At 46.6% G+C, this 26,065-nt stretch overlaps 1 protein-coding gene across 6 annotated transcripts in view; it reads right to left on the reverse strand.

Moving 5' to 3' along the window:
• Positions 1-26,065, reverse strand: part of gtse1 (G-2 and S-phase expressed 1) — a 43,501-nt gene that overhangs the window by 14,872 nt on the left and 2,564 nt on the right. For 3 of the 6 annotated variants that reach the window (XM_072471489.1, XM_072471485.1, XM_072471486.1), the window contains exons 3-7: positions 22,702-22,759; positions 21,496-22,108; positions 19,219-19,383; positions 6,859-7,003; positions 3,827-4,177 (exon numbers count right to left, since the gene is read on the reverse strand). In XM_072471489.1, coding sequence (XP_072327590.1) covers positions 3,827-4,177; positions 6,859-7,003; positions 19,219-19,383; positions 21,496-22,108; positions 22,702-22,759 — 1,332 coding nt within the window. The remainder of the gene's footprint in view (positions 1-3,826; positions 4,178-6,858; positions 7,004-19,218; positions 19,384-21,495; positions 22,109-22,701; positions 22,760-26,065) is intronic. The other 3 variants (XM_072471490.1, XM_072471488.1, XM_072471487.1) reach the window with 2 other exon arrangements.

Below are 26,065 nucleotides of genomic sequence, written 5' to 3' on the forward strand. Positions count from 1 at the left end.
TCTATTTCAGAAGACAGGAAATTATAGGACGGTTAGCCCGACTTCAGTCAATGGTAGGAATTTAAGAGTCCATTATTAAAGATGAAATCGAGACTTCCGGTGACGGTGGGCGGGAGGTGGCCGCACAATGGAGGGCTCCCGTTTGGGAACGGCATTGTCGGGACTTTAAGCCCGGTCCCAGGGTCCACGGAGGCGGCAAAAGCAGGCAGAAACAGTGAAGAAAAATGTCGAGGGTGAGCAAAACATCGTCCGTAAAGAAAACAGCTGAAGGTCCGTCGGGGAGTGGAAAGGTCACCGCGGGGTCACCAAGGAAAATGGAGGCTGGAGCACCAGGGGAGGCCGCATTGCTTACGGCTGAAGAAATAACTACGGTGATGGCTGCGGAATTCGAAAGGCAGTTTACAAGATACATGGAGACAATGAGGAAGGAGATGAGAGGTTTGGAGTGCGCTGGTGGAGGAGGCGATTTCCCCGGTGATAACGGCGGAGGCAAGCGCAGTGGCGGAGATGCGAGAGCAAGGGGAGGCACTGAAGAAAGTGGAGGAGACGTTATTGCAGCACGGTGATCAACTTGCCTCGATGGGGGAAGGAGATGCGGAAGGTGATGGACATTAACAAGGATCTGCGAGAAAAAAATGGAAGACCTGGAAAACAGATCCAGGCGACAGAATTTGAGGATTGTGGGGCTGCCCGAAGGAGTTGAAGGACCGAGGCCGATTGAGTATTTTGCCGCGATGCTGCCGAAACTATTGGGGGAGGGGGAGGATCCCTCCCGATATGAACTGGATCGGGCTCATCAGTCGTGGAGGCCTGTACCAATGGCGAGTGAGCCGCCAAGGGTAGTGACTCTGTGCTTCCGTAGGTACAGTGTGAAGGAGAAGGTCCTGAGCTGGGCCAAGCAGAAACGGGTGGTGCAGTGGGCTGGAGCTGGTATACGTCTATACCAGGACTTTACGGTGGAGCTGGTGAGGAGGCGGGCTGCCTTCAACCGGGTGAAGAGGGCACTGTACATTAGCAAGGTGCAGTGCGGCATTGTATATCCAGTGAAGCTGAGGGGGACTTACAAGTTCAGGGACTTTTATTTTGGAACGGCGGAAGCAGCGGAGGAGTTTGCGAAGGCAGAAGGACTGTGGCAGAACTGAGAAATGGCCATGTGCCGATGTGACCTCATGACTGACTGTATTTTCTTCTTTTTTTGTTTCACTGCGTGCGGGTGTATGGGCTAAAGGAGCCAATGTTGTATATATTTGGACAAGGGAAGTGATGGGACTTTCACTCGAAATGAGGGCTCTTTGGGGTGTAGGTGTACAACTCTTGGGTATCATGTACAGTACTCTTTCAGAGGTTGGATGGCGTTGAGTATGTGGGGGTGGGGCGGGTGGACTCTATAGGTCAATGGTGACCATGGGCGTTCCCAGACTCCTTTTAATTTTTCTTTTTTGTTTCCACCATGGAAGGGTTTGTTTTATTGGATTATTGGATGCATATTTGACAGGTGGGCCGTTGTTTGGGGTGGTTTGAGGATGGGATCGTTGGTATTGTTAAGGGGATTGATTTTGTATTTGTTACCGTTTACTGCTTGTGGGTGGGGTGTAAATTGAGGGAAAATGTGAAAATGGACAATAAAAACTTTTTTTTTTAAATTATGAAATCGCAGGGTACTTGGAAGTGCATGATAAAATAGGACTGAGTCAGCACGGCTTCGTCAAGCGGAGGTCATGTCTGACAAATCTGATAAAAGAGTTCTTTGAGGAATTAACAAGGAAGTTAGACAAAGAGAACCAGTGGACGTGATTTATTTAGATATCCAGAAGGCCTTTGACAAGGTGCCGCATAGGAGACTGTTAAATAAGTTAAGAGCCCATGGTGTTGAGGCATGGATACAGGATTGGCTGACTGGCAGAAGGCAGAGAGTGGGGATAAAGGAGTCTTTTTCAGGATGGCAGCCTGTGACTAGTGGTGTGCCTCAGGGGTTGGTGCTGGGGCCACAACTTTTCACAATATACATTAACGATCTGGAAGAAGGAACTGAAGGTACTGTTGCTAAGTTTGCAGATGATACAAAGATCTGTAGAGGGACAGGTAGTATTGAGGAAGCAGGTAGGCTACAGAAGGACTTGGACAGGCTAGGCATGGGCAAGAAGTGGCAGATGGAATACAATGTGGATATTTGTGAGGTCATGCACTTCGGAAAGAGAAATGGAGACACAGACTATTTTCTAAATGGGGAAATGCTTAGGAAATTAGATGCACAAAGGGACTTGGGAGTTCTTGTTCACGATTCTCTTAAGGTTAATGTGCAGGTTCAGTCGGCAGTTAGGAAGGCAAATGCAATGTTAGCATGTCAAGAGGGCTAGAATACAAACCAGGGATGTACTTCTGAGGCTATAAAAGGCTCTGGTCAGACCCCATTTGGTGTATTGTGAGCAGTCGTGGGACCCGTATCTAAGGAAGGATGTGCTGGTCTTGGAAAGGATCCAGAGGAGGTTCACAAGAATGATCCTTGGAATGAAAAGCTTGTCGTATGAGGAACGGTTGAGGATTCTGGGTCTGCACTCGCTGGAGTTTAGAAGAATGAGGGGGGGATCTTATTGAAACTTTCAGGATACGGTGAGGCCTGGATAGAGTGGCCGTGGATAGGTTTCCACAAGTTTCCTACAAGTTTCCACTTGTAGGAAAAACTAGAACCAGAGGACACAATCTCACACTAAAGGGACGATCCTTTAAAACAGATGAGGGATTTCTTCAGATAGAGTGTGGAACTCTGCCGCAAAAGGCTGTGGAGGCCAAATCACGGAGTTTCTTTAAGACAGAGATAGATAGGTTCTTGATTAATAAGGGGATCAGGGGTTATGGGGAGAAGACAGGAGAAAAATATCAGTCATGATCGAATGGCGGAGCAGACTCGATGTGCCAAGTGACCTAATTCGGCTCCTATGTCTTGCGTTCTCTACAATGGAGAGACTAAATGCAGACTGGGTGACAGCATTGCAGAACACCTCCAGTCCGTCCACAAGCAGGTCCCCGACCTCCCTGTCGCTTGTCATTTCAACTCGCCATCCTGCTCTCATTGCCACATGTCCACCCTTAGGCGTCTGCAATGTTCTAGTGAAGCCCAGCTCAAACTGGAGGAACAGCACCACATCTTCCAATTAGGCACGTTACAGCCTTCCGGACTTTTGAGTTCAACAACTTCAGACTGTGAACGCTCTCAATCACCTTTACTCCTTTAATTTCTATGGATTTATTTTCATTTTCATTTCTTCCATTGATCTGTTTTCCCCTCACCATTGTTCCCCTCCCCTCACCCCACTCCACTCAAGCCAACTGTTCCTCATTGTCGTTTTACACACTGCTCTCCTTTGTTCATTCACAAATTTTAAATCTCTTTTTATGTACCACTATCAGTACCCTTCTTAGCCCTCGCCCTCATTTACATTCCTTGTATCTTCTGTCCTCGACATCTTTGTCTATCTCCATCTATCGCTGGTCCCCCTATCGATACCCCCCCCCTGTAGATTTAGTCTACAGTATAAATCGGACCCCATTTCCAGTTCTCTTTAGCTTTGACAAAGAGTCCTCCAGGCTCAAAGCGTTGGCTCCCTTTTCTTCCCACAGATGCTGTCAGACATGCGGAGATTGTCCAGTGTTTTCTGTTTTTGTTCAGATTCCAGCATCTGCAGTAATTGGCTTTTATCATCATGTACCTAGATTTAGCCTAGATTGACAACTAGTAATCCCAAATTGCATGAAAATTAGATATTAAAATTACTAATACAAAATATCCAAGATCAAGACCTGCATCTTAAAATATGTTCATACTTACCACTGGACCTTTTTGAAGTTTGGCTAGCAACAATAGATGTCTTAGCCTTTGGGCACTGATCCCTCCCCAATACATTTGCAACTTTGTTAGGTCGTATTTTAGTATCAACTTTCATATCAATTGAGCCAATTATTTGTAAACCTTTACTGGGCAGAGTCTGCATCACAGATCCTTGCTGATTCACCGTTCCAGAGGTGGCTAGTTTACAAGTATTTGTTGGTTTCATTAATTTTGTCTTTGGAACATCAATTGCACACGTAGAACTTGACTTGCTCTTTGGGGCAGAAACTCTGCTGCCATTTTTTGAGGTTTGTAGTTTTGAAGAGTTTACTGGTATGTTCACGGACACTGCTGGAAAAGAAATTGCAAATCTTTAAAACACAAAAATTATAAGTTAATTTAGTTGGCAAGTCCTGACAAATGGAGTAATGTGGAAAGTGTGAAATTGTCTATTTTGACAGGAATAAAACAAAGCATATTATCTAAACAGTGAGAGATTGCAGCGCTCAGAGATATCCTAGTGCATGAATTGCAAAAGGTTAGTGTATAAATAATGGCATTGTTATGGGAATTGAATAAGAGTGTAGGGAGATTATACTTCAGTTGTACAGGGCATTGGTGAGACCACAGCTGGAGTACTAGGTATAGTTTTGGTCTCCTTATTGAAGAAAGGATGCAAATACATTGGAAGCAGTTCAGTAAAGGTTTACTAAAAACTAATAGATGGATTGGGCGGCCAGGCGATTTTATGAGCAAAGGTTGGACAGGCTACACTTGTATCTGCTGGAGTAAGAGGCGACTTGTTTGAAACATACAAGGTCCTGAGTCTTGAAAGGGCGAATGTGGAGCAGTGTTTCCTCTTTTGGGAGAATCTAAACTGGGGTCACGACTTTTTAAAAAATAAATAAGGTGCTCCCCATTTAGGATGGAGATGAGGAGAAATTATATCTCAAAGTGGAGTGTCTTTGGAACTCTATTCTTCAAAGAGGCAGTGGAAGCAGAATCTTTGAATATTAAGGCAGAGGTGAATAATCTTGATAAGGTTATCAGGGATAAGTATGGGCTGGAGCAGGGGGAAATGATTAGATACATGCAGGTTCGAGATTTTGCCAGAAAGGAGATAGAGCTTCCCGGTGGAGCCAGCCTCCACATTGCTGGAGGAGGTGCTGACGACAGGGGGATTGGAGAAGGGAGTAGTGTCAGCGGTTTACAAAGCTATTTTGGAAGAGGAGAAGGCACCACTGGAAGGGATCAAAATAAAGTGGAAGGAAGAGTTGGGAGAGGATACGAAGGAGGGGTTCTGGTGTGAAGTGCTCCGGAGAGTGAATGCCTCCACCTCGTGCACGAGGTTGGGGCTGATACAGCTGAAGGTGGTATACAGAGCACACCTCACGAGGGCAAGGATGCGCCGATTCCTTGAAGGAGTAAGATGTGTGTGAATGTTGCCGGGGTGGGGGGGGAGACACGTTCATATGTTTTGGTCCTGTCCAAAGCTAGAGGATTACTTGAAGGAGGTTTTTAGGGTAATTTCTAAAGTGGTGCACATGAAACTGGACCCAGGCCCCCATATTCGGGGTGTCGGACCAGCCAGGTTTGGAAACGGGTGCGGAGGCAGATGTTGTAGCCTTCGCCTCGTTGATCACCCGAAGGCAGATCCTGATAGGTTGGAGAGCAACCTCTCCACCCCGTGCCCTGGTGTGGCGGGGGGGACCTGTTGGAATTCTTGACTTTTGAGAAGGTTAAGTTTGAACTGAGGGGAAGGATGGCAGGGTTCTACAATTCATGGGCATTATTCATTTTGCACTTTCAAGAACTGGATAACATCAAACATTAGTTGGAGGGTTGCGGGGGGGGGGGGGGGGGGGGGGGGGGGGGGGGCTGTGTGTGTTAATGGTGACTATGGGTGATCCCTAATTCCTTTTAGTCATTTGTTTGTGTGAACATGCGGGCTAATGTTTGGGGTTTGGTGGGAGGATGGGATCATTGTTATTGATATGGGGATTGACATATTTGTTACTGATTATTGTTTATTGTTGGCAGGTGTATATTTCGGCAAAAATGTGAAAAAGGAGAACAAAAATATATTTTTTAAATGTTTAGAAAGGTTATCGGGGATAGGTAGAATGTGGACCAGAGGTTACGATCAGATCAGCCATAATCTCATTGAATGGTGGAACAGACACAAAGGGCAGAATGGCCTACCCCTGCTCCTAATTTGTATGTGAGAAAACAGGCTATTTTGAATTTGAAAGAAGATATTGCCTTTCATAAATATTACACTGCCAGAAGCGGAATTTATCATGTGCATTAAAACATATTCTTTACGCTCAGTTGATGCTGAATTTCAAAATAAACAATTTTTCAACGATATCTGATTATTTGGGGTTTGGATCAAGGGACTAAATACAGCCTTCAGTATATTTCAATTGTAAGAATATGCTTTGTTGAACAAATAGCACTTTCAACCTTTATAAATGGAACCTTTCCCATCCAATGTAGTAGTTTTTCCATTTACACACGAGCTTTCCATATATTGCTATAATCAGAAATTTACAGGAAAAAAAAAAAATAGGCCATTCACCATGTCCTTGACTAGCCTAATTCCATTTTCCAGCTCTTGACCCATCAATATGAGCTATGCTCCCCAGCCAACATCACAATGCTTAGAGCAAATTGCAGCTCATAGTAACCCATCACTCGGAGAAATAGAAAGGAATTTGTAACAGGTGCACCTGCTAGCTCCAGAGCGCTTTGGAGGGGTATGGATTTAAGTATTTAATCCTCATTTACAAAACAAGAACAGCAAAGGGCTTATTTTGAATGCAGGGTAGTACGAATATGTTCAAGCTAAGCCTGGAACAAAGCTAACAGCTGCCAGTGGGATGTAGAGGTACATTTAAGAAGTTAGGCATTGGATGTGATACGAGTCAAAGTAAACAAGGCCCATCAATTTTATTTTCAAAGTGTCAGATATGAAAACCAAAACCCCACAATTTTTGAGTTACAAACATGAAGATTAAAAATCCACTTGCCTCTGCTACCACTAGCGGAATTGTGAAGACTAGAATGGACACTGGATGTAGATGAATTATGGTTGAGAGTCCTTACTGCCATACCAGCACTGTGCTTCTTCACAGAACCTGAAGCCATAGACCCAGATATCTTTGGTTGGCTTACCTACAAGAAAATCCAAATCTTTTTCTCAGATTGTAAAAAAGTGCATACAAATAGTCTTCCCAAGCATAGGTTGTTCAAAGTTCCTCTTTGCATTTTCCTGCTCGGTTTGCTTTTCCAAAACCCAGACATAACCAGCAAATGCAGTTCAATTAATAAATATGAAGTAGAATAAAATGATGCAGTGCATTTTGGTAGGAAGAATAGGGAGGTCACTTATTACTTGGAAATCTAGGTGGGATAAAGGAAAAAAAGTGATCTTGGAGCACAAATACACCAAACTCAAACCAAGAAGTCTAATAGAGAATGCAGAAGACTGGGAAATGGAGAGAAAGTGGAACTTGCTACCACAGGGACGCAATGAAGCACCTGGTATAGATGCATTTAATAGATGTATTTAATAGAGGAAGCCAAGACAAGCATATCAGGCATCAGGAAAGAGGGGATCATGATAGATTTGGATGAGGAAAGGGGAGGATAAACACAATCATGGATTGTCCAGGTCAATTTCTGATCTGCATATCTGGTGTAAACTTTATGCTTCTCAGAGGGAACATTAAGTAACAGTGCTTTCAAAATCTTATCAAGCATATTGCAAAGCCCTGGCCTCCAGTGTAGCTTATAAAAGAACAAATGTCAAATCTGCAACTTAAGCTGGCATATTGTTGCTATTGAAAACAATAAGAATAAATGCCTACAGTTGAAATAATTAAACATCTATTTTAATGGGAAGCTAAGAAATATCTGACCTATCGGAACTACAAGACTTTCCCTGCATTGAATCACTTATTGATGAGCAAGTGATGCATTGAGCACAAGGTGTCAGACCTCAGCCCCATTTCCCTTTGTTAAAAGGATAACTCAGCAAAATGAAGATTCCCCCTCATCAAAAAGAATGCATTATACAAGAAATAGATATGAAAGAAAAACAGGGGGGGGGGGGGGGGGGGAGGAGGAGAGAAGAGAAAGAGTATCACGCACGCACGCACACGTGCACACACACACACTATGACACCCCCCACCTTAAGTCTACACATCGGTGTTTGTGGCGGGCAACACATTCTTGTTGATCGCCGCAGAGGTGGATCAGGAACCACCTGCACATGGAGAGGTGGGATCGCTGCCACTGCGGTGGTTGCGTGGGCCAGGAGGATCGATGGCAGATCGGTGGCCTCGTGGCAGGGTGTGTCCGGAGGAAGCATGATAGCCGGCAGAGCACTGCGGTCAGGTGGTGGGCGTGGAACTCTTCGCAATGCCCATCTGTTGCGCCGTAGCAGGGAGCCATAAGCCATGCGAACAATGAAAGACCTCGGGGCAACTGGTTTGACAACAGCTGTGGCTGACCAACCGCCCTCAGGCAACTGGACGCGAACATGATTGGCTGGAGCCAGCTCCGGTAAATCCGTGGCACGAGCATCATATGTGGCCTTCTGTTGGGCCCGGGACTGCTGCACTTTTTGTAGTATCGTGAGGTGGTCAAGGTCTGGAACATGGATGGCTGGAACGGTGGTCCTCGGTGCGATTCATGAGCATCTGCGCTGGAGATAACCCAGTGGACAGTGGGGTTGCCCTGTATACCAGCATTGCCAGGTTGAAGTCCCCCTGTGCAACTTTGCACAGCAACCGATTGACAATATGGACCCCTTTCTCGGTCTTCCCGTTTGGATTGCGGGTAGTGGGGAGTGGAGATAATGACGGAAGTTGTAGGACTGTGCAAAATCAGACCATTCTTGGCTGTAATAGCATGGACCATTGTCGCTCATTACCGTGAGCGGTATCCCGTGCCTGGCGAACGTTCCTTTGCAGGCTTTGATGACCGCCTTCGACGCGAGGTCGGACCATTTCACCACTTCTGGGTAACTGGAGAAGTAGTCACGCCCCTTGGAGTGAAAAAAGGTCTATACCTACTTTGGACCACGGAGAGGTCACGATCTCGTGCTGTTGCAGTGTTTCCTTGGGTTGAGCCGGTTGAAACTTCTGACAGGTGGCGCAGTTGAGGACCGTGTTGGCAATATCCTGGTTAATGCCCGGCCAGTAAACCGCCTCCCGAGCTCTGCGTCGGCATTTCTCTACTCCAAGGTGGCCCTCATGGAGTTGACCCAGCACCATAGCCTGCATGCTTTGAGGAATAACCATCCTGTCAAGTTTCAGAAGGATTCCTTCCACAACCATCAGCTCACCTTTAACATTTAAGAATTGGGGACATTGTCCCTTTTGCCAGCCATGGGAAAGGTGCTGCATCAAACGCTGCAGTAAAGGATCCTTGGCCGTTTCCTCACTAATTTGGACCACCCGTTCGTCAGAGGCTGGGAGGTTGGTGGCACACAATTGCACTTGTGCTTCTATGTGGCAGATGAAGTCACCTTGTTCACACGGTGTGGTGATGGACCAGGATAGGGCAACTGCAATGATCAGCTCTTTGCCTGGCGTGTAGACAAGTGCGAAGTCATAGCGGTGAGTCGAAGAAGAATTTGCTGTAACCGAGGTGTCATGTCATTTAAATCCTTCTGGATTATGTGGACTAGAGGCCTGTGGTCCGTTTCCACCGTGAATTTCGGCAGGTCGTAAACGTAGTCATGAAACTTGACTATTCCTGTCAGGAGACCCAGACACTCCTTTTCGATCTAGGCATACCGTTGCTCAGTGGGAGTCATGGCCCTGGAGGCATGCGCTACTGGAGCCCAGGACGAGGAGTCATCTCGCTGGAGGAGCACCGCCCCAATGCCATCCTGGCTTGCATCAGTTGATATCTTGGTTTTCTTGGTTGGGTCGAAGAACGCTAGAACTGGGGCTGTGGTGAGCTTTGCCTTCAGATCACGCCATTCCACTTCATGTGTGAGCAGCCACTGGAATTCCGTTGACTTCTTGACGAGATGGCGGAGGGCCGCGGTGTGGGATGCCATATTGGGAATGAATTTCCCAAGAAAGTTGACCATCCCGAGGAAGCGGAGGACCGCCTTCTTGTCCTCTGGGGTCTTCATGGCATTGATCGGCAAGACCTTGTTGGCATCTGGCCGCACACCCTGCCGCAAGATGTGATCGCCTAGAAACTTTATATCAAATTGACCAAATGAGCACTTGGCCCTGTTGAGCTGGAGACCATGTTCATGAATTCGCTGGAAGACCTGCTTGAGGCGAGCGATGTGTTCCTGGGGCGTTGTGGACCAGATGTTCACGTCGTCCACGTATACCCGTACCCCCTCGATGCCCTCCATCATCTGCTCCATAATGCGATGAAACACTTCGGAGGCAGATATGATACCAAAAGGCATGCGGTTGTGACAGTAGCGGCCAAACGGGGTATTGAACGTGCACAGCTTGCAACTGGACACGTCCAGCTGTATGTGCCAAAATCCCCGGTAGGTGTCCAGGTTAGTGAAGAATTTGGCATGAGCCATCTCACTGGTTAACTCTTCACGCTTCGGGATCGGGTAGTGCTCCAGCATGACGTTGCGGTTTAGATCCTTGGGATCAATGCAAATGCGGAGCTCCCCTGATGGCTTCTTTACGCAGACCTTGGAGCTGACCCAGTAGTTGCTTTTTCAGACGATCCTCGAGGGGCGCCGGCACCCGGCGTGGTGCATGGATTACAGGGGTGGCGTTCGCCTGGAGCATGGATTACAGGGGTGGTGTTCGGCTTGAGCAGTATTTTGTATGTGTACGGGAGCTTGCCCATTCCATCGAATACACTGTGGTACTGCGTGATAATGTCGTCTATGTCAGCTTGCAAATTTCCATCGGGCGAGGCCATCGCTGGGGACGATGACATGGTGTGGACTCACTGAACCAGGTTCAGGAGCTTGCAGGCGCAAGCACAGAGCAGGGACGCCCCGTCAGGCCTGACGATTTCAAATCGTAAAGTTGCCTTGATCGCCTTGTTGGATACCCTTAGTTGACACGAGCCACTGGCAGCTATGGCATTGCCATTGTAGTCAAAGAGCTGGCAGGCCGGTGGAAGAATGCTTGGTCGGGCCCGGATGGTGTCGAGGTCAGATTGAGAGATGAGGTTCGCAGACGCGCCGGTGTCCAGTTAAATCGGATGCGAGCCTCGTTAACTGTGAGGGCAGCACACCACTCATCGTCAGGATCCACACTGAGGATCGGGAGGCGTTGCGCAGGTGTGGTGGAGGCCAGCTCATGTGGTTATGATGCCCACCCTATATGGAGACTTGAGGCAGTCAGGGTCCGTTGGGCTGTCGGGATCAGAATCTGGCATGCCTTGTAGTATTGAGCGGATACTTCTGCGCTACAGCTGGGATCGCTGGCTGCTGAGCAGTGGAGCGGATCTGCAGAGGGCTGCATAGTGGCCAAGCTTGCCACACTGGAGACATTGGCGTCCACTTGCCGGACATTGCCGCTTTAAGTGGGCGGAGCCACAATTCGGACACATCATGACGCCAGCGCAAACCGTGCGCCATCGCGCATGCGGTCGGTCGACATACACACCTGCGCAGTCGGGTTTTCGGTCCCGTCGCCCACTCGGTCATGGCGCGCATGTGCAGAGATCCGAGAAAAGCACGCAAAACGGCCACTCTCCTCTATGCTCAGGCCCTGCATCTGTGCAATGGCCTGCACCCTTTTGCCTCGTGGGAGGCCAGCTTTGCAGTTTCTGCCGCCCTGATGTGGGAGTAACGATTCTTGGCATGCTCACGGACAATGCACATCTCGATAGGGTCAACTGTTTGATTTTAAGGAGCTGCTGCCGCAGGGAGTCGGAGTGGACCCCGAAAACGATCTGATCCCGGATCATGGAATCAGCCGTCAAGTCATAGTTACATGACTGCGCTAGGATGCGGAGATGGGTAAAGAAGGACTGAAAAGGTTCATCCTTAGCCTGAAGCCTCTGCTGGAAGATGTACCATTCAAAGCTCTCATTCACCTCAATGTCGCAGTGGCTGTTGAACTTCAGCAGGACTGTTTTGAATTTTGCTTTGTCTTCGCCGTCGGCGAATGTAACGTATGGATGGCGTGGTCCCCCGCAGTGGAGAGAAGTAGCGCGATCTTCCTGGCATCTGATGCTGCCTCGAGGTCAGAGGCCTTGATGTACAAGAGGAACTTTTGCTTGAAGATTTTCCAGTTGGCGCCGAGGTTGCCGGAGATGCGGAGGAGGCTGGATGTTTTCCACTTCGCTGGATGGCTGCTTGCGGGTCAATGCTGTTTCACTCGAGGTAGGTCCGTCAAGATCAATATCATTCTGGTACCATGATGTGTTAGGCAGGTTGGTTCAATGTGGACTGCACTCGATGCAGGGAAGTTAGAAATAGACGTCTAACACAGGAGAAGATCCAACACGGTTTTATTCAACTAGGTGTACATATTCAGCGGTGGGTCGACACTATACTGATCTGACTAGTGACCTTGTAGTAGCCTGACCAGACTTACTAGCTACCGCATGGTGTTTGTGCTTGCTAGCTCGTGGACTGACATCTCAGTAGCTGGGTCCCGAGAGAGTGGGAAACAGAGTGCCCTCTGGCTTTATAGTGGTAGTGTCCTGTCTGGTGATTGGCTGCACTGTGCTGTATGCTTACTGGTCACCCTGTGTGTCAATCACTGCCGGTATGCATCTCATTATATACATGAGTGGATATTATGTCAGAACATACTTGGACTTCCGGTTGCGGCTATGCGGAGCTAAGCCGCACGATTCGACAGCTCCCGCGATCACAGACTTTCGGGCTCGCTAGAGGAGCCCCAACGGAATTTTTTTCACAGACAATCCGTGGGGAAGAGAAGAGAGAGGTCTCCTACCAACTTTTATGGACCAGACCCGAAGTGCAACAGCCAAAAAAGCGGCATTGGAGCAGCGGGAGAAGAGAGGGGAAAAAAGCAAAATGGCGGCGGCCGGGGACAAAGAGGAGATGCAGGAATTCATCAAGCGCTGCTTCGAGGAGCTGCGTAAGGAGATGCTGGCACCTATGCTGGCGGTAATTGAAGGACTAGGGATAACCCAGAAGGCCCACGAGGTGAAGATCCAGGAGGTCCAGAAAAGAGTGAGTGAGAACGAGGACGAGCTCTTGGGCCTGGCGGTGAGAGTGGAGCGGCACGAGGCGCTACACAAGAAGTGGGCGGGAAGACTCGAAGACCTGGAGACCAGGTCGAGGAGAAATAATCTGAGGATCCTGGGTCTCCCAGGAGTGGAGGGGGCCGATGCTGCGGCATACACAGGCACGATGATCGGGGCGATGATGGGCGCGGAGGCCCCTTCGAGGTTCCTGGAGCTGGACGGGGCGCACCAGGTGCTGGCGAGGAAGCCCAAGGCAAATGAGCCACCAAGGGCGATGGTGGTGAGATTTCACCGGTTTACGGACAGAGAGAGGGTCCTGAAATGGGCCAAGAAGGAGCGGAGCAGCAAGTGGGACAACGCAGAGATCCGAATATACCCGGACTGGAGCACGGAGGTTGCTAAGCGGAGAACGGGTTTCAACCGGGCCAAAGCGGTGCTGCATCGCAAAGGAGTGAAATTTGGAATGCTACAGCCAGCGCAACTGTTGGTTACAGACAAGGACCAACACTACTACTTCGAAACGCCTGAAGAGGCGTGGATCTTTATACAAACTGAAAAGTTGGACTCTAACTGAGGGTTTGAGGGTGGGGGGTGTTTGAGGGTTGAAGTATGATGGTTGTTGTATATAAGGGGCCAATCACGCGCAGGAAATGTTATATGGGCTGGGGGAGAGAGACAAGGCCGCGACAGGAGCTGCGCCAGAGGGGGCGGGGCAGGCTTTGGAAAGCACGGGGGTTATTTTCCCCGCGCGCGGGAAGAAAGGCGGGAAGGGGAATGAAGGAACGTATATTGATTGGGAGACTCCCACACGGAGGGGTCAAAGGGACGGCAGGAGAAGCTGGGGTCAGCAGACTTACGGGAGTGATATGGGGGGAGCAAAAAAGCTATATAGGGGTCTAGCCGGGGGGGGGGGGGGGGGGGGGGGGGGGGGTTTGCTGCTGCACTGGCCGAAAGGGAATGGGACACAGAAGAGGTGGTCGGGACGGAGGTCCCCCGAATGGGGGACTGGAGGGAGAGGCGGACACGGGACTGGCCCAGAAAAGGAGATGGCTAGTCGGCGGGCGGGGGAGCAGGCAGACATGGCAATGCTCCAAGAGACACACCTGAAGGTGGCGGACCAGGTCAGGTTAAGAAGGGGATGGGTAGGACAGGTATTTCACTCGGGACTGGACGCGAAAAATAGAGGGGTGGCAATTTTGGTGGGAAAGCATGTGTCATTTGAGGCCAAGACTATCGTAGTGGATAATGGAGGGAGATGTGTGATGGTGAGCGGTAGGTTGCAAGGGACATGGGTGGCGTTGGTAAATGTATACGCCCCGAACTGGGATGATGCTGGATTCATGAAGCACATGTTGGGGCGCATTCCAGACCTGGAGGTAGGAGGCCTGATAATGGGAGGGGACTTCAATACAGTGCTGGACCCAACACTGGAGCACTCCAGATCAAGGACGGGAACGAGGCCGGTGGCGGCCAAGGGGTTCATGGATCAGATGGGGGGAGTGGACCCATGGAGGTTTGCAAGGCCGCAGGCCAGGAAATTTTCTTTCTTCTCCCACGTGCACAAAGCCTACTCCCGGATAGATTTCTTTGTTCTGGGCAGGGCGCTCATCCCAAGGGTGATGGGGACGGAGTATTTGGCCATAGCCGTTTCGTCGGACCACGCCTCGCACTGGGTGGAAATGGTGCTGGGAGAGGAGAGGGACCAACGCCCGCTGTGGCGGCTGGATGTGGGACTGCTGGCAGATGAGGTGGTGTGTGGGAAGGTGAGGGGGTGTATCGAAAGGTACTTGAGGCCAATGACAATGGGGAGGTGCGAGTGGGGGTGGTATGGGAGGCATTGAAGGCGGTGATCAGGGGAGAGCTAATCTCCATCTGGGCTCATAGGGAGAAGTCAGAGGGCATGCATAGGAGAGGTTAATGGGGGAGATTTTGAGAGTGGACAGGAGATACGCTGAGGCCCCGGAGGAAAGATTACTGGGGGGGAAAGACGACGGCTCCAGACGGAGTGTGACCTGTTGACCACGGGGAAGGCGGAAGCACAGTGGAGGAAGGCGCAGGGGGCGACCTAAGAGTACGGGGAAAAGGCTAGTCGGATGCTGGCACACTGGTAAGAGGACGGCAGCGAGGGAAATCAAAGATGGAAAGGGAGCCACGGTTCGGAGTGTAATGAAAATAAACAAGGTATTCAAGGCCTTCTATGAAGAGCTGTACAGATCCTAGGGGGGGGGGGGTAAGATATATGAGACCATTCCTAGACCAACTGAGGTTCCAGAGGGTGGAGGAGCAAGAGGTGGCTGGTTTGGGGGCACCAATCAGGTTGGAGGAGCTGAGCAAGGGTTTGGGGTGTATGCAGGCGGGGAAGGCCCCGGGGCCGGACGGGTTCCCAGTGGAGTTCTACAGAAAGTACGTAGACCTGTTGGCCTCGCTACTAGTGAGGACCTTTAACGAAGCAAGAGAGGAGGGGACCCTGCCCCCGACAATATCGGAGGCATCAATTTCCTTGATTCTAAAGCGAGACAAGGATCCACTGCAATGTGGATCGTACAGGCCGAATTCGCTCCTCAATGTGGACGCTAAGTTATTGGCAAAAGTGCTGGCCACGAGGATTGAGGACAGTGTCCTGGGGGTGATTCACGAGGACCAGACGGGATTCGTAAAGGGCAGGCAATTAAACACCAATGTGCGACGGCTCTTAAATGTGATAATGATGCCATCGGAGGAGGGAGAGGCGGAGATAGTGGCAGCTATGGACACAGAAAAGGCCTTTGACCGAGTAGAGTGGGAGTACCTCTGGGAGGTGCTGCGTAGGTTTGGGTTCGGGGGGAGGGTTTATCAGCTGGGTTAAGCTACTTTACAGAGCCCCGGTGGAGAGTGCAGTGACGAACCGGCGGAGGTCGGAGTACTTTCGGCTGTACCGAGGAAGGGGTGCCCCCTGTCCCCCCTGTTGATTGCTTTGGTGATCGAACCCTTGGCCATATCACTGAGGGAGTCTAATAAATGGAGGGGGGTGGTCCTAGGGGGTGAAGAGTATCGGGTGTCGCTATACGCGGATGACCTGTTGCTGTACGTGGCGTACCTAATGGAGGGGATGGTGGAGGTCATGCAGACTCTGAGGGAGTTCTTGGGCTATAAGCTCAATGTAGGGAAGAGTGAGCTTTTTGTATTACAGGCAGGGGACCAAGAAAGAGGGATAGGGGACCTACCGCTGAGGAGGGTGGTGGGGAGTTTTCGGTATCTGGGGATCCAGATAGCCAGGAGTTGGGGGGCCTTACATAAACTGAATCTGACGAGGTTGGTGGACCAAAATGGAGGAGGACTTCAAAAGATGGGACATGTTACCGCTCTCGCTGGCGGGTAGAGTGCAGTCGGTCAAAACGGTGGTCCTTCCGAGGTTTCTGTTTGTGTTTCAGTGCCTTCCCATCGTGATCATCAAGGGCCTTTTCAAGAGAGTAGGTAGGAGTATTATGGGGTTTGTGTGGGCGAATAAGACCCCAAGGGTAAGGAGAGGGTTCCTGGAACGCAGTAGGGACCGAGGAGGGTTTGCACTGCCAAACCTACAGAGCTACTACTGGGCAGCAAATGTGGCGATGATCCGCAAGTGGGTTACGGAGGGAGAGGGGGCAGCATGGAGGAGGATGGCGATGGCATCCTGTAAAGGAACGAGCTTGGGGGCGTTGGTGACGGCACCGCTGCCGTTCTCGCCATCAAAGTATACCACGAGCCCGGTGGTGGCGGCAACGTTAAGGATCTGGGGCCAGTGGAGACGGCACAGGGGTGCAGTGGGAGCCTCGGTGTGGTCCCCGATCAGGGGTAACCACCGGTTTGTCCCGGGGGAAGATGGACGGGGGGGGGGGGGGGGGGGGGTTCCAGGGCTGGCATCAGGCGGGGATTAGAAGAATGGGGGACCTGTTCATTGACGGGACATTTGCGAGCCTAGGGGCACTGGAGGAGAAGTTTGAGTTACCCCCGGGAAATGCATTTAGATGTATGCAGGTGAGGGCTTTTGTGAGGTGACAGGTCAGGGATTTCCCGTTGCTCCCGGCACAAGAAATTCAAGACAGGGTGATCTCGGGTGTATGGGTCGGGGAGGGCAAGGTTTCCGCAATACACCAGGAGATGAAAGAAGAGGGGGAAGCGCTAGCAGAAGAGTTGAAGGGTAAATGGGAGGAGGAGCTGGGGGAGGAGATCGAGGGAGGTTTGTGGGCCGATGCCCTGGGTAGGGTTAATTCCTCCTCCTCCTCCTCATGTGCCAGGCTCAGCCTGATACAATTTAAGGTGGTTCACAGAGCGCACTTGACAGGGGCGAGGTTGAGTAGGTTCTTTGGGATAGAGGACAGATGTGGAAGGTGTTCAGGGAGTCCGGCGAACCATGTCCATATGTTTTGGTCATGCCCGGCACTGGAGGGATTCTGGAGAGGAGTGGCGGGAGCAATATCTCAGGTGGTGAAAGTCCGGGTCAAGCCAAGCTGGGGGCTAGCAACATTTGGAGTAGTGGACGAGCCGGGAGTGCAGGAGGCGAAAGAGGCCGGCATTCTGGCCTTTGCGTCCCTAGTAGCCCGGCGAAGGATCTTGCTAATGTGGCAGGAGGCGAAGCCCCCTAGCCTGGAGGCCTGGATAAACGACATGGCTGGGTTCATAAAGCTGGAGAGGATTAAGTTTGCCTTGAGGGGGTCTGCGCAAGGGTTCTACAGGCACTGGCAACCATTCCTAGACTATCTCGCGGAGCGTTAGAGGAAGGTCAGTCAGCAGCAACCGGGGTGGGGGGGTGGGGGGGGGGGGATGAGCAGGAGATAACATGAAGGGTGGGGGAAACTGGCACTTGCGGGAGAGAGCCAGTGGATAAAGCTATGTAAATATACCATTTTGCCATGTATATATCTTGCTCAGTGCGATTTCGTGTTATTTTGTTACGGAGGAGGGGTTATTGTTTGTAAGGGGAAAAAATTGTGTTGGTAAAAAAACTTTAATAAATATATATATATATATATATTTTTTTTTTTTTTTTTTAAATGACAGAACATATTTTAAAGATTGCTATCCTGAAAGGTATGCAATCTATTATCAAACCACTACACAATCTTTGAACAGAGAAGTGAAGAACATAGTCAAACCTAGCAATGTCAGCAACTTTCATTGCAAGTACATGGAGGTTTTTAAAACAATGTATGCCAAAGTCAGCATTATTGTAGCACGTGTCCAATTGGAGAACATATGCTGGTTGCAGACCAAGGGATGTGGCTTTGAACCTTTAATATTGGAAATTACTACCTCAATAACAAAATTGTATAGCAATGACAAGACAAATTACCCAGAAACCATTATCTACCATACGAGTTAATGTGGAATGCTCAAACTTCCATGCTTTCTGTTCACTGTAAGGTACTGATTTTAACAGAAACAGAAAGCACACTTTTGTGCAAAAGGGCCAGAGTTGTGGACCCAAAAGTAGTGAGTGCTGACATTTTCGAAGCAAGGGTGTCAAACTTAAACAATTAAGAAAACTAAAACAGATGCACTTTTTTAGAAAAGCAATATGACAGGAAATTTCTATATATTTTTTGAAATTCCCTTCTCCAATCTTTTCCCCTTAGAGGGCACAGAATCAATATTGAGATAATGATCCTTGCAAATAGCATGCAAGGTATCTTCTCCATGTGATCACTCTCCATTTACAAACTTAGACATGCTTTCATCTGACATCACTTTCTGCCAAGCAGCATACGACACTGAAGGATTTTGATTACCCGTTCAAAAGGAGCCCTTAAAACTGCAGCAAACACAAATTAAGACGCTGACCAAGAGGTGACACAAATTTAACAAACACAAAAGTGAGCACAAACGTTCACTACAAAGATTGGTTCCTCAACTGCGGAGAGGCAACAATCAATTAAAATAACAAAATTAACAATTATCGCATACCTCCTCTTTCCAAGCCAAGACAAAAAAATATTATTGCTCTGATCAAAATCTCAACCGAATTTGTAGTTTGGATTGAAAAGCAGAAGGCTGGCATCTACGATTTCACGGAATTAGCTAACCAGAAGTCATAGCTTGATTAGCATCAATATCTACTTTTGCTCACACAAGTTATAAAATTGCTGATTAAACTCATTTATTTTAAGACAGCTGGCTTTTTTATTCATTATAAATGTAAAATCCACACATTCCTATGCAGTTTGTTCTTGAATAAGTGACTCACGCTGTCGTCCCATACCTGGTTTGGAGCAAATGATCCATTCTTACGGCCAGAGGCACAAGAATGAGGAAGAGAATCACTTGCGTCGGAAATAATGCCAGTAGTATCTGATTGATCATCTGACAAAGAAATAAGATTCAAATGTTTCTTTCTGGAGGGAGTTAATCCAGTTCCTGGTTTGGGCTGAATGGGTAGAGAGATAAAAGATCAAGATAAATGGAGCTTGGACAAATCAGTACCACAGGATTTTTCTAATACTCAAAAGACACAATTATGCATTGATCTGAGGCAAACCCCAAGGAAGTACAAGAAAAAAAGCATAGTACAATATAATAAATGTTCAAGCTTTAGATATTTTTACATATAGAATCCGGTCATCTAATCTATTCATTATTGCCTCCAACAACAAGAGCATCAGCAGCAGCTGCAATACAAATGCTTTTGCTTTTTGAGGCAAATAAAATCTTTCTGGGATAGGACTTTGCCTCAAATTGAAGATATCACATCAAGTATAAATATATGGAGATAGTTATTAGATCAGGGACTCATTTTGGAGTTGGTAACAGGCAAGCCAGCCCATCATTCTACCACTGCAAACCAGCATTGGCATTCCTAACCTGCAAATCCTTTCCCCAAAACAAAAATTGAGGAACTGAGGAAGTTGCAACAGGAATTTTGCACTGGTTTCCAATACGTCCTGCAGAGTATCGGAGGCAACAAAAATCTGAGGAACTGAGGAAATTGCAACAGTAATTTTGCACTGGATTCCAATCTGTTCTGCAGAGTATAGGAGGCAGATTTTTTTTAATTTTTATAAATGATTTGTACAATTAATAAGCCATTTATAAAAAGGGATTATAAAATCACATTTGTATCATAGTTTAAAAAAATAATCAAACTGACCATCTTTGCAGAATGCTGTAATAGCTCAGATTTTAAAAGTAACCTAGTGAATAAAAGTCTTCAGTCACACAGATAACTTGGACTAAAAAGTTCCAGGTATTCGAACCATTCCAGAAAAACAAAATCACTGAATTTACTAATTGATTTTTATATCGAAACAATAATCTGAAACAAACTATCACAAAATTAATTCCATTTCTTGAATAAGCTTTACTTCTGGCCAAGTGTATAATACCATTAATATTTGCAACAAGCTAAAGATATATTTTACTAAATATTTAGTGCTAGAAATGTTTTGATTAATATGTCTGGATAAAAGTTCTTCCACATGACAAGTTCTTCAGTATGTGCTCAAGTCATAATATACAGCTCCCATGCACAAAATTCAGAGGAATAATTTTTACTCCACTCCTATGGTAATTTGCAGAGTGTGGCAAAAGAGATAGTGCTGCACAGATACACCAGGATGCTGTGATACAAGGAAATACAAAAAGAAATACTTCAACACTTTGCATTATTTTAGATTAGAGTAGAGTTGAAGATTACATGGAGATATGACAATTGTGCAACTAGTTACAAAGGTAACTGGGATAATAGGAACTATTTCTAGTGATTGAAGAATCCAGAATGAGGTGACACCAGAGATTAAACGAAGATTAGTACAGAAGGAGGGGAGAAGTTTTAAAAACTGGTTTTGATCAATAGCTAATTCTTCAGTCGGTTACCAATTGCTGTTGAATTTCAGCACAGATGGCTGACCGAAAGGAAGAGAGAATAGGCAGACACTGCTATGTGGAGGTTAAAAATCCAAATAGACTGTGCCAAACAGCCTGGTCCTATGTTGCAATAGCCAAGTAATTCTACATGTAAACCAAGCAGATTTATAAATAATTTCAATACGAAAAAATTTAATTTTTGATACTGAATTACAAATAGATTACTGCAAAAGTTGTGTTTTTGGAGTGGGGGAAAGATACAAATAATTTGTTCCTCAAGTAAATGCAACAATTTCAATTCTATGGGGTCGGACAAAAACATTGTACTGTAAATGCAAAACAAAATAAACAGGTAGCCTTTGGGAAAACAAATTTGCATCTTTATGCATTCAGGTTAGTTCAACACATTTGCTGTTATCGTAATAATGGAAGAACCACTCATATATACGTTGCAGCAGGATCACAGTAAATGGGAAAACTCAGATCCTTCACTTGCCATAAAGTATACACTACAAAAAATTGACTATTACATCTTTGCATCTAGCCAGCCCATCACACTCACTGAAATTGTTAATTAACATCAGACAACTTGGTGCAACAGATAACATTAAATAATGTGACTAACCTCTAATATTCGGATCTGTTTTGGTTGCTTTACCAGAAGAAAACTGCTTACCTTTTCCAATGTTACTTTTGTTGATGCACATGTTAGTTGTTCGCCTGGTGGAACTTCCCTCAAAGTTGTGTACTCTGTACAAGCCACATCATTATTCCCTAATGATGGGTTTCTGCAATTTTGCAAGGGTGGCACAGAAGAGTTGATTATCCCGGCAGCTGCTTTCTTCGGTGATTGTAATGGAAAGCCAGAATGAGTATTCGAAGAACAAACTTGCAGACTTTTCTGGATTGCAGGTGGAAGGAATCTCAGTGGACTATCTTGAACTATAAAGGTCTCCCTTCTTGGACAAGTTGGGCTGCTAATACCCTTCAGAAGGGCCAGTTTTAATTTTGATTCCTCTATAAATTGTTCCACTACTTTATTGTGGATCATTTTATTTCCCATTTTCTTAGACTTTCCCTCCACATGGCCTCCGAAATGCTGTACCAGTAAGTTGGCTTCTCTGGAAACTTCAACAAATTGGTCTGTGTTCAGAGGACTCCAACTCACGGTTTCTGTAGACTTGAAACTTTCCTCTTCCTTGCAGTTTAAATCAATTCCAATAGCAACACATTTTTCCACATGTCGAACAGGCCCAAGAAAAACTTCATCATCATCATCACTTTTTCCACTAGGAAAAAAAAGCTTACTAGTTTTTAAGATTGAAACGGCATTATGAATTTAATCTCAACTGCTTGAAGTTCAAATAGTAAAACCCTTTAAAATATGAACACACTGCATAGGTTAAACTTTTAGATAAACTGAACTCCACTTCCCAAATCTGTACACCAACTGCATGCAGTGAGCCCACTTCTAGACAATACCTATGCTCTTGAACCAGGGACAATGTGTTTTTTTCTAGTCCCCTCCTTCCCATCAAGAATGCCCAAGCTCCACATTTGGAGATCCTAGAATAATTTGGTAGTACAGTACTTGAGCATTGCTGAAAAATACATTGTCAAAGCTTTTCGTGTTTGATGACTGCAAGAATACCAATTTCAGGGAAAGAACAACTTTATATGTACCTGAAAATCGTATGTTGAATTCCACACTGAACCAATTCTGGCTCAAGTTTCTATTAGTGTGCTGCATTTCCAAATTCGATCATAATCATAGTCTTATTTTAAGCCTCATCAAATACTTATTGCAACTGGAGTACAACATTCACTACATATTGGTTGTTTATTACAGCAGTAAAAAGCTTGAGAAAGTGAAAGTGTTTACCTTGCAGGGGATAACAAAATGTCAACGTCAGAATTCTCTTCAGATAAAAGATTGAAATCTGAAAATACAAATAACATGCTGTTAATTCACTAAACAGAGGAGAGGAGATACGTGGAATCATTTTTGCAACATTAACTTTAAATTTCTCCATTTAAAAGACAGCACACAAATCAATATGATCCAAGGGTAAAAAGGAATAACTATACATTTACTCCCATTTTAGTCTTTTCTTATTCCCAAGTTGGTCAACAGCAGCTCTGGAATACACCATTGTTTGAAGAGCCTCTGATCGGTACGAAGTTTGCCCATCGATGGTTTTAATCAGTTACTCGCTATCTTAATTTATTTTTCAGGATTGACCTTTTCTACACTATTAACTTTTTATCTTTAAGATAATGTTGCAGGGATGCTCTGTCAAGGTTGAAAATCAAGTTTCTAAAGGTCTTACTGCATAACTCAGCTTTTGGACACTAGGCTTATGGCTTGTTGTCTACACATCCAAGATGCTAATCCTTAGTCTAGGATTGAAGGGACAAACAAAAATAGTTCATTTATATTGTGCCTGTAATGTAGCAAAATGTCCCAAGACGCTACTTAATGTTGGGCTGACCAGAGAACGGTGTATCTTGATTATGGGTTTCTGTCTATTTAGCCAAATCAGTGGCATACAAGTCCTCATTGATTGCTGCCCTGCATTGGCTATGCTTTAGGAGCATCAATTCTCTAGAACTTCTACATTTCCTCCACTTCATTAATCATTTCACCACCATTCATTGGAGTATGTGCATTATTTTCTTTTCTTCATGAGCAGTATTTACTTTAGCATGCATTAAAGGGCTGAGTGGGCTAAACAGCTGGCTTGTAATGCAGAACAAGGCCAGCAGCGTGAGTTCAATTCCCGTACCAGCCTCCAAACAGGTGCCGGAATGTGGCGACTAGGGGCTTTTCACAGTAACTTTATTGAAGCCTACTTGTGACAATAAGCGATTATAATATATTATTATTAACTGTCATCCACCATTGTTCATTTGCAAATTATAATTTCTGAGCTAGGGGCAGCACAGTGGTTAGCACTGCTGCCTGCCAGCACCAGGGACCCGAGTTCAGCTATGGCATCAGGTGACTGTGGATTTTCCCCATTCGCCTAGTGTCTGCATGGGTTTCCTCCGGTTTCCTCCCACAGTCCAAAGATGCGTAGGTTAGGGGAATTGGCCATGCTAAATTGCCTGTGAAGTGTCCAAAAGATTAGATTACGGGGATAGGCTGGGATGCTCTTTCAGAGGGTCAGTGCAGGCTAGAATGGCTGAATGGCCTCCTTCTGCACTGATTTCTACCATTTCCAGTGCCCATCCTTTTCCATATAGTTGAAAAAAATCAATTTATGTACTGTTTCAGAACCTAAGTAACTGATGTAAATTGCAAACATAAATTTTTGGACCATATCTGGGGTAGTGAAACAATCTAGCCTCATTCCATTATCCAGCTCTTGGCCCACAGCCCTCTAGGATAGGTACCTGAAGTGCTTTAACCGAGAATTTTTTAAATGCAATGAATGTGTCTGCCTCTACCATCCTTTCAAGTAGTAAACTTTAGACCTCCACCAATCTCAGGATGAAAACATTTTGCAATTCACTCCAATCCATCTCTCAATTACTTTAACTCTATGCACCCTGATTATTGACCCCTTTCCTAAGGGAGATATGTCATTTTCATCCACTTAATAAACTCCCTCAGATCTCCCCTCAGCACCCTCTGCAAAGAAAACAACCCAGACTAGCTAAACTTTCCTCATAGCTAAAATTCTCCATTCCTGGCAATGCCCTCTGCAGTGCAATCACATCCTTTCTGTAACAGTAATCAGAATAGTGCACTGTACTAGTGTAATATTTTTATTTAGTTTTGACATCACTCCCTTGCTTTTCATTCCATTCCTTGGCTAATAAAGGAAAACATTCCATTTGCCTTCTAAATCACCTCATCTAGACGTTATTCTACCTTCAGGAACCCATGAACATGCACTCCCAGGCTCTTCAACTCCAAGGTCCCTCTGTTCCTGTACACCTTAGGTGTCCTACTATTTACTGTCTATACCCTTGCCTAGTTTGTCCTCTCCAAATACACTTCTCTGGAGTGAATTTATTTACCACTTTTCTGCCCATCAGGCAATCCATCAATCTCTTCCTGCAGTCTAATGGCTTTATTTCCCACTTGTCATCCACACAATTCTGCATCATCGGAAAACTTAAAATCATGCCCCCTAGATATTAGGTCCAAGCCATTGATGAATACTGTCATGATATTCAGATAAACATCATGGTGCAAACATACATACATACATACTGATGGACAGAGCAACGGACCAATCAATACACACACAGCACCACAGCCAATCACAGGCAAGAGCATACACACTACAAAACAGGGAACACGACACTTCCCGATCATTCCAGCAGGAGACAGCTCAGGGCACAGAGCTCACAGCAAGCCACTCAGACATCCACCATGTGCCGAGTGCCACTGCAAGATAGTGTTTGGGATAGGTCCACAGATTCAAGGGTAATGAACGAACCACAGTAACCAGTCTACCATTGTAAATATTGTTAGTAATAAAACCGAGTTGTGCCATCCGCAACCGTGTTGGTTTGTCGGTGTAGCAGAGCACCCAACACGACAAATGCCAGGAAAGATACCTCTTCCCGAGCTCTGCAGAACATTCTGGAAATATCATTCCAGTTACAGAAACACCAGTCGACCATTAGCCTTTCCTCCTGCAACTGAGCAAATTTTGGATCCAACTTGTCATGTGCTCTTTGATCCCACAGGCTCTTACCAGTTTGACTTTGTCAATTGACTTGCTAGAACACATCTACACAGAATCAAACCTGAACTGATTCATTTGAACCAGTTATATAAATTTGTGACTCCCAACAGCAGGTCACAGACTTGCAATTCAGAGGGGAGAAGCTAACCTCCTGACTCCCCAAGCCTGTTCACCATCTATAAGGCACAAGTCAGGAAGTCACTAATGCACAGTGGTAGAAGTGTGTACCATTTACAAGATGCACAGCAGAAACTTAGCAAGGCTTCTTGGATTGCACCTTCCAAACCTGCGAGTATTCAACCAAGAACAAGGGCTGAAGACACATGGGAACACCACCACCTACAGATTCCCCTTCAAGTCACACACCATCCTGACTTGAAACTATATCACTGTCAGGGAATCAAATTCCTGGAACTTCCAGCAGCACTGTGGATGTATTTATACAAAAACGACTTCAGCGGCTCTTCGAGGCAGCAGCTCACTACCACCTTCAAGAGTAGGCAACAAATGCTAGTCTTGCCAGCAAAGTCTACATCCCATGAA

The sequence above is a fragment of the Scyliorhinus torazame genome, chromosome 13, assembly GCF_047496885.1.
Source record: "Scyliorhinus torazame isolate Kashiwa2021f chromosome 13, sScyTor2.1, whole genome shotgun sequence".
Lineage (NCBI taxonomy): Eukaryota > Metazoa > Chordata > Chondrichthyes > Carcharhiniformes > Scyliorhinidae > Scyliorhinus > Scyliorhinus torazame.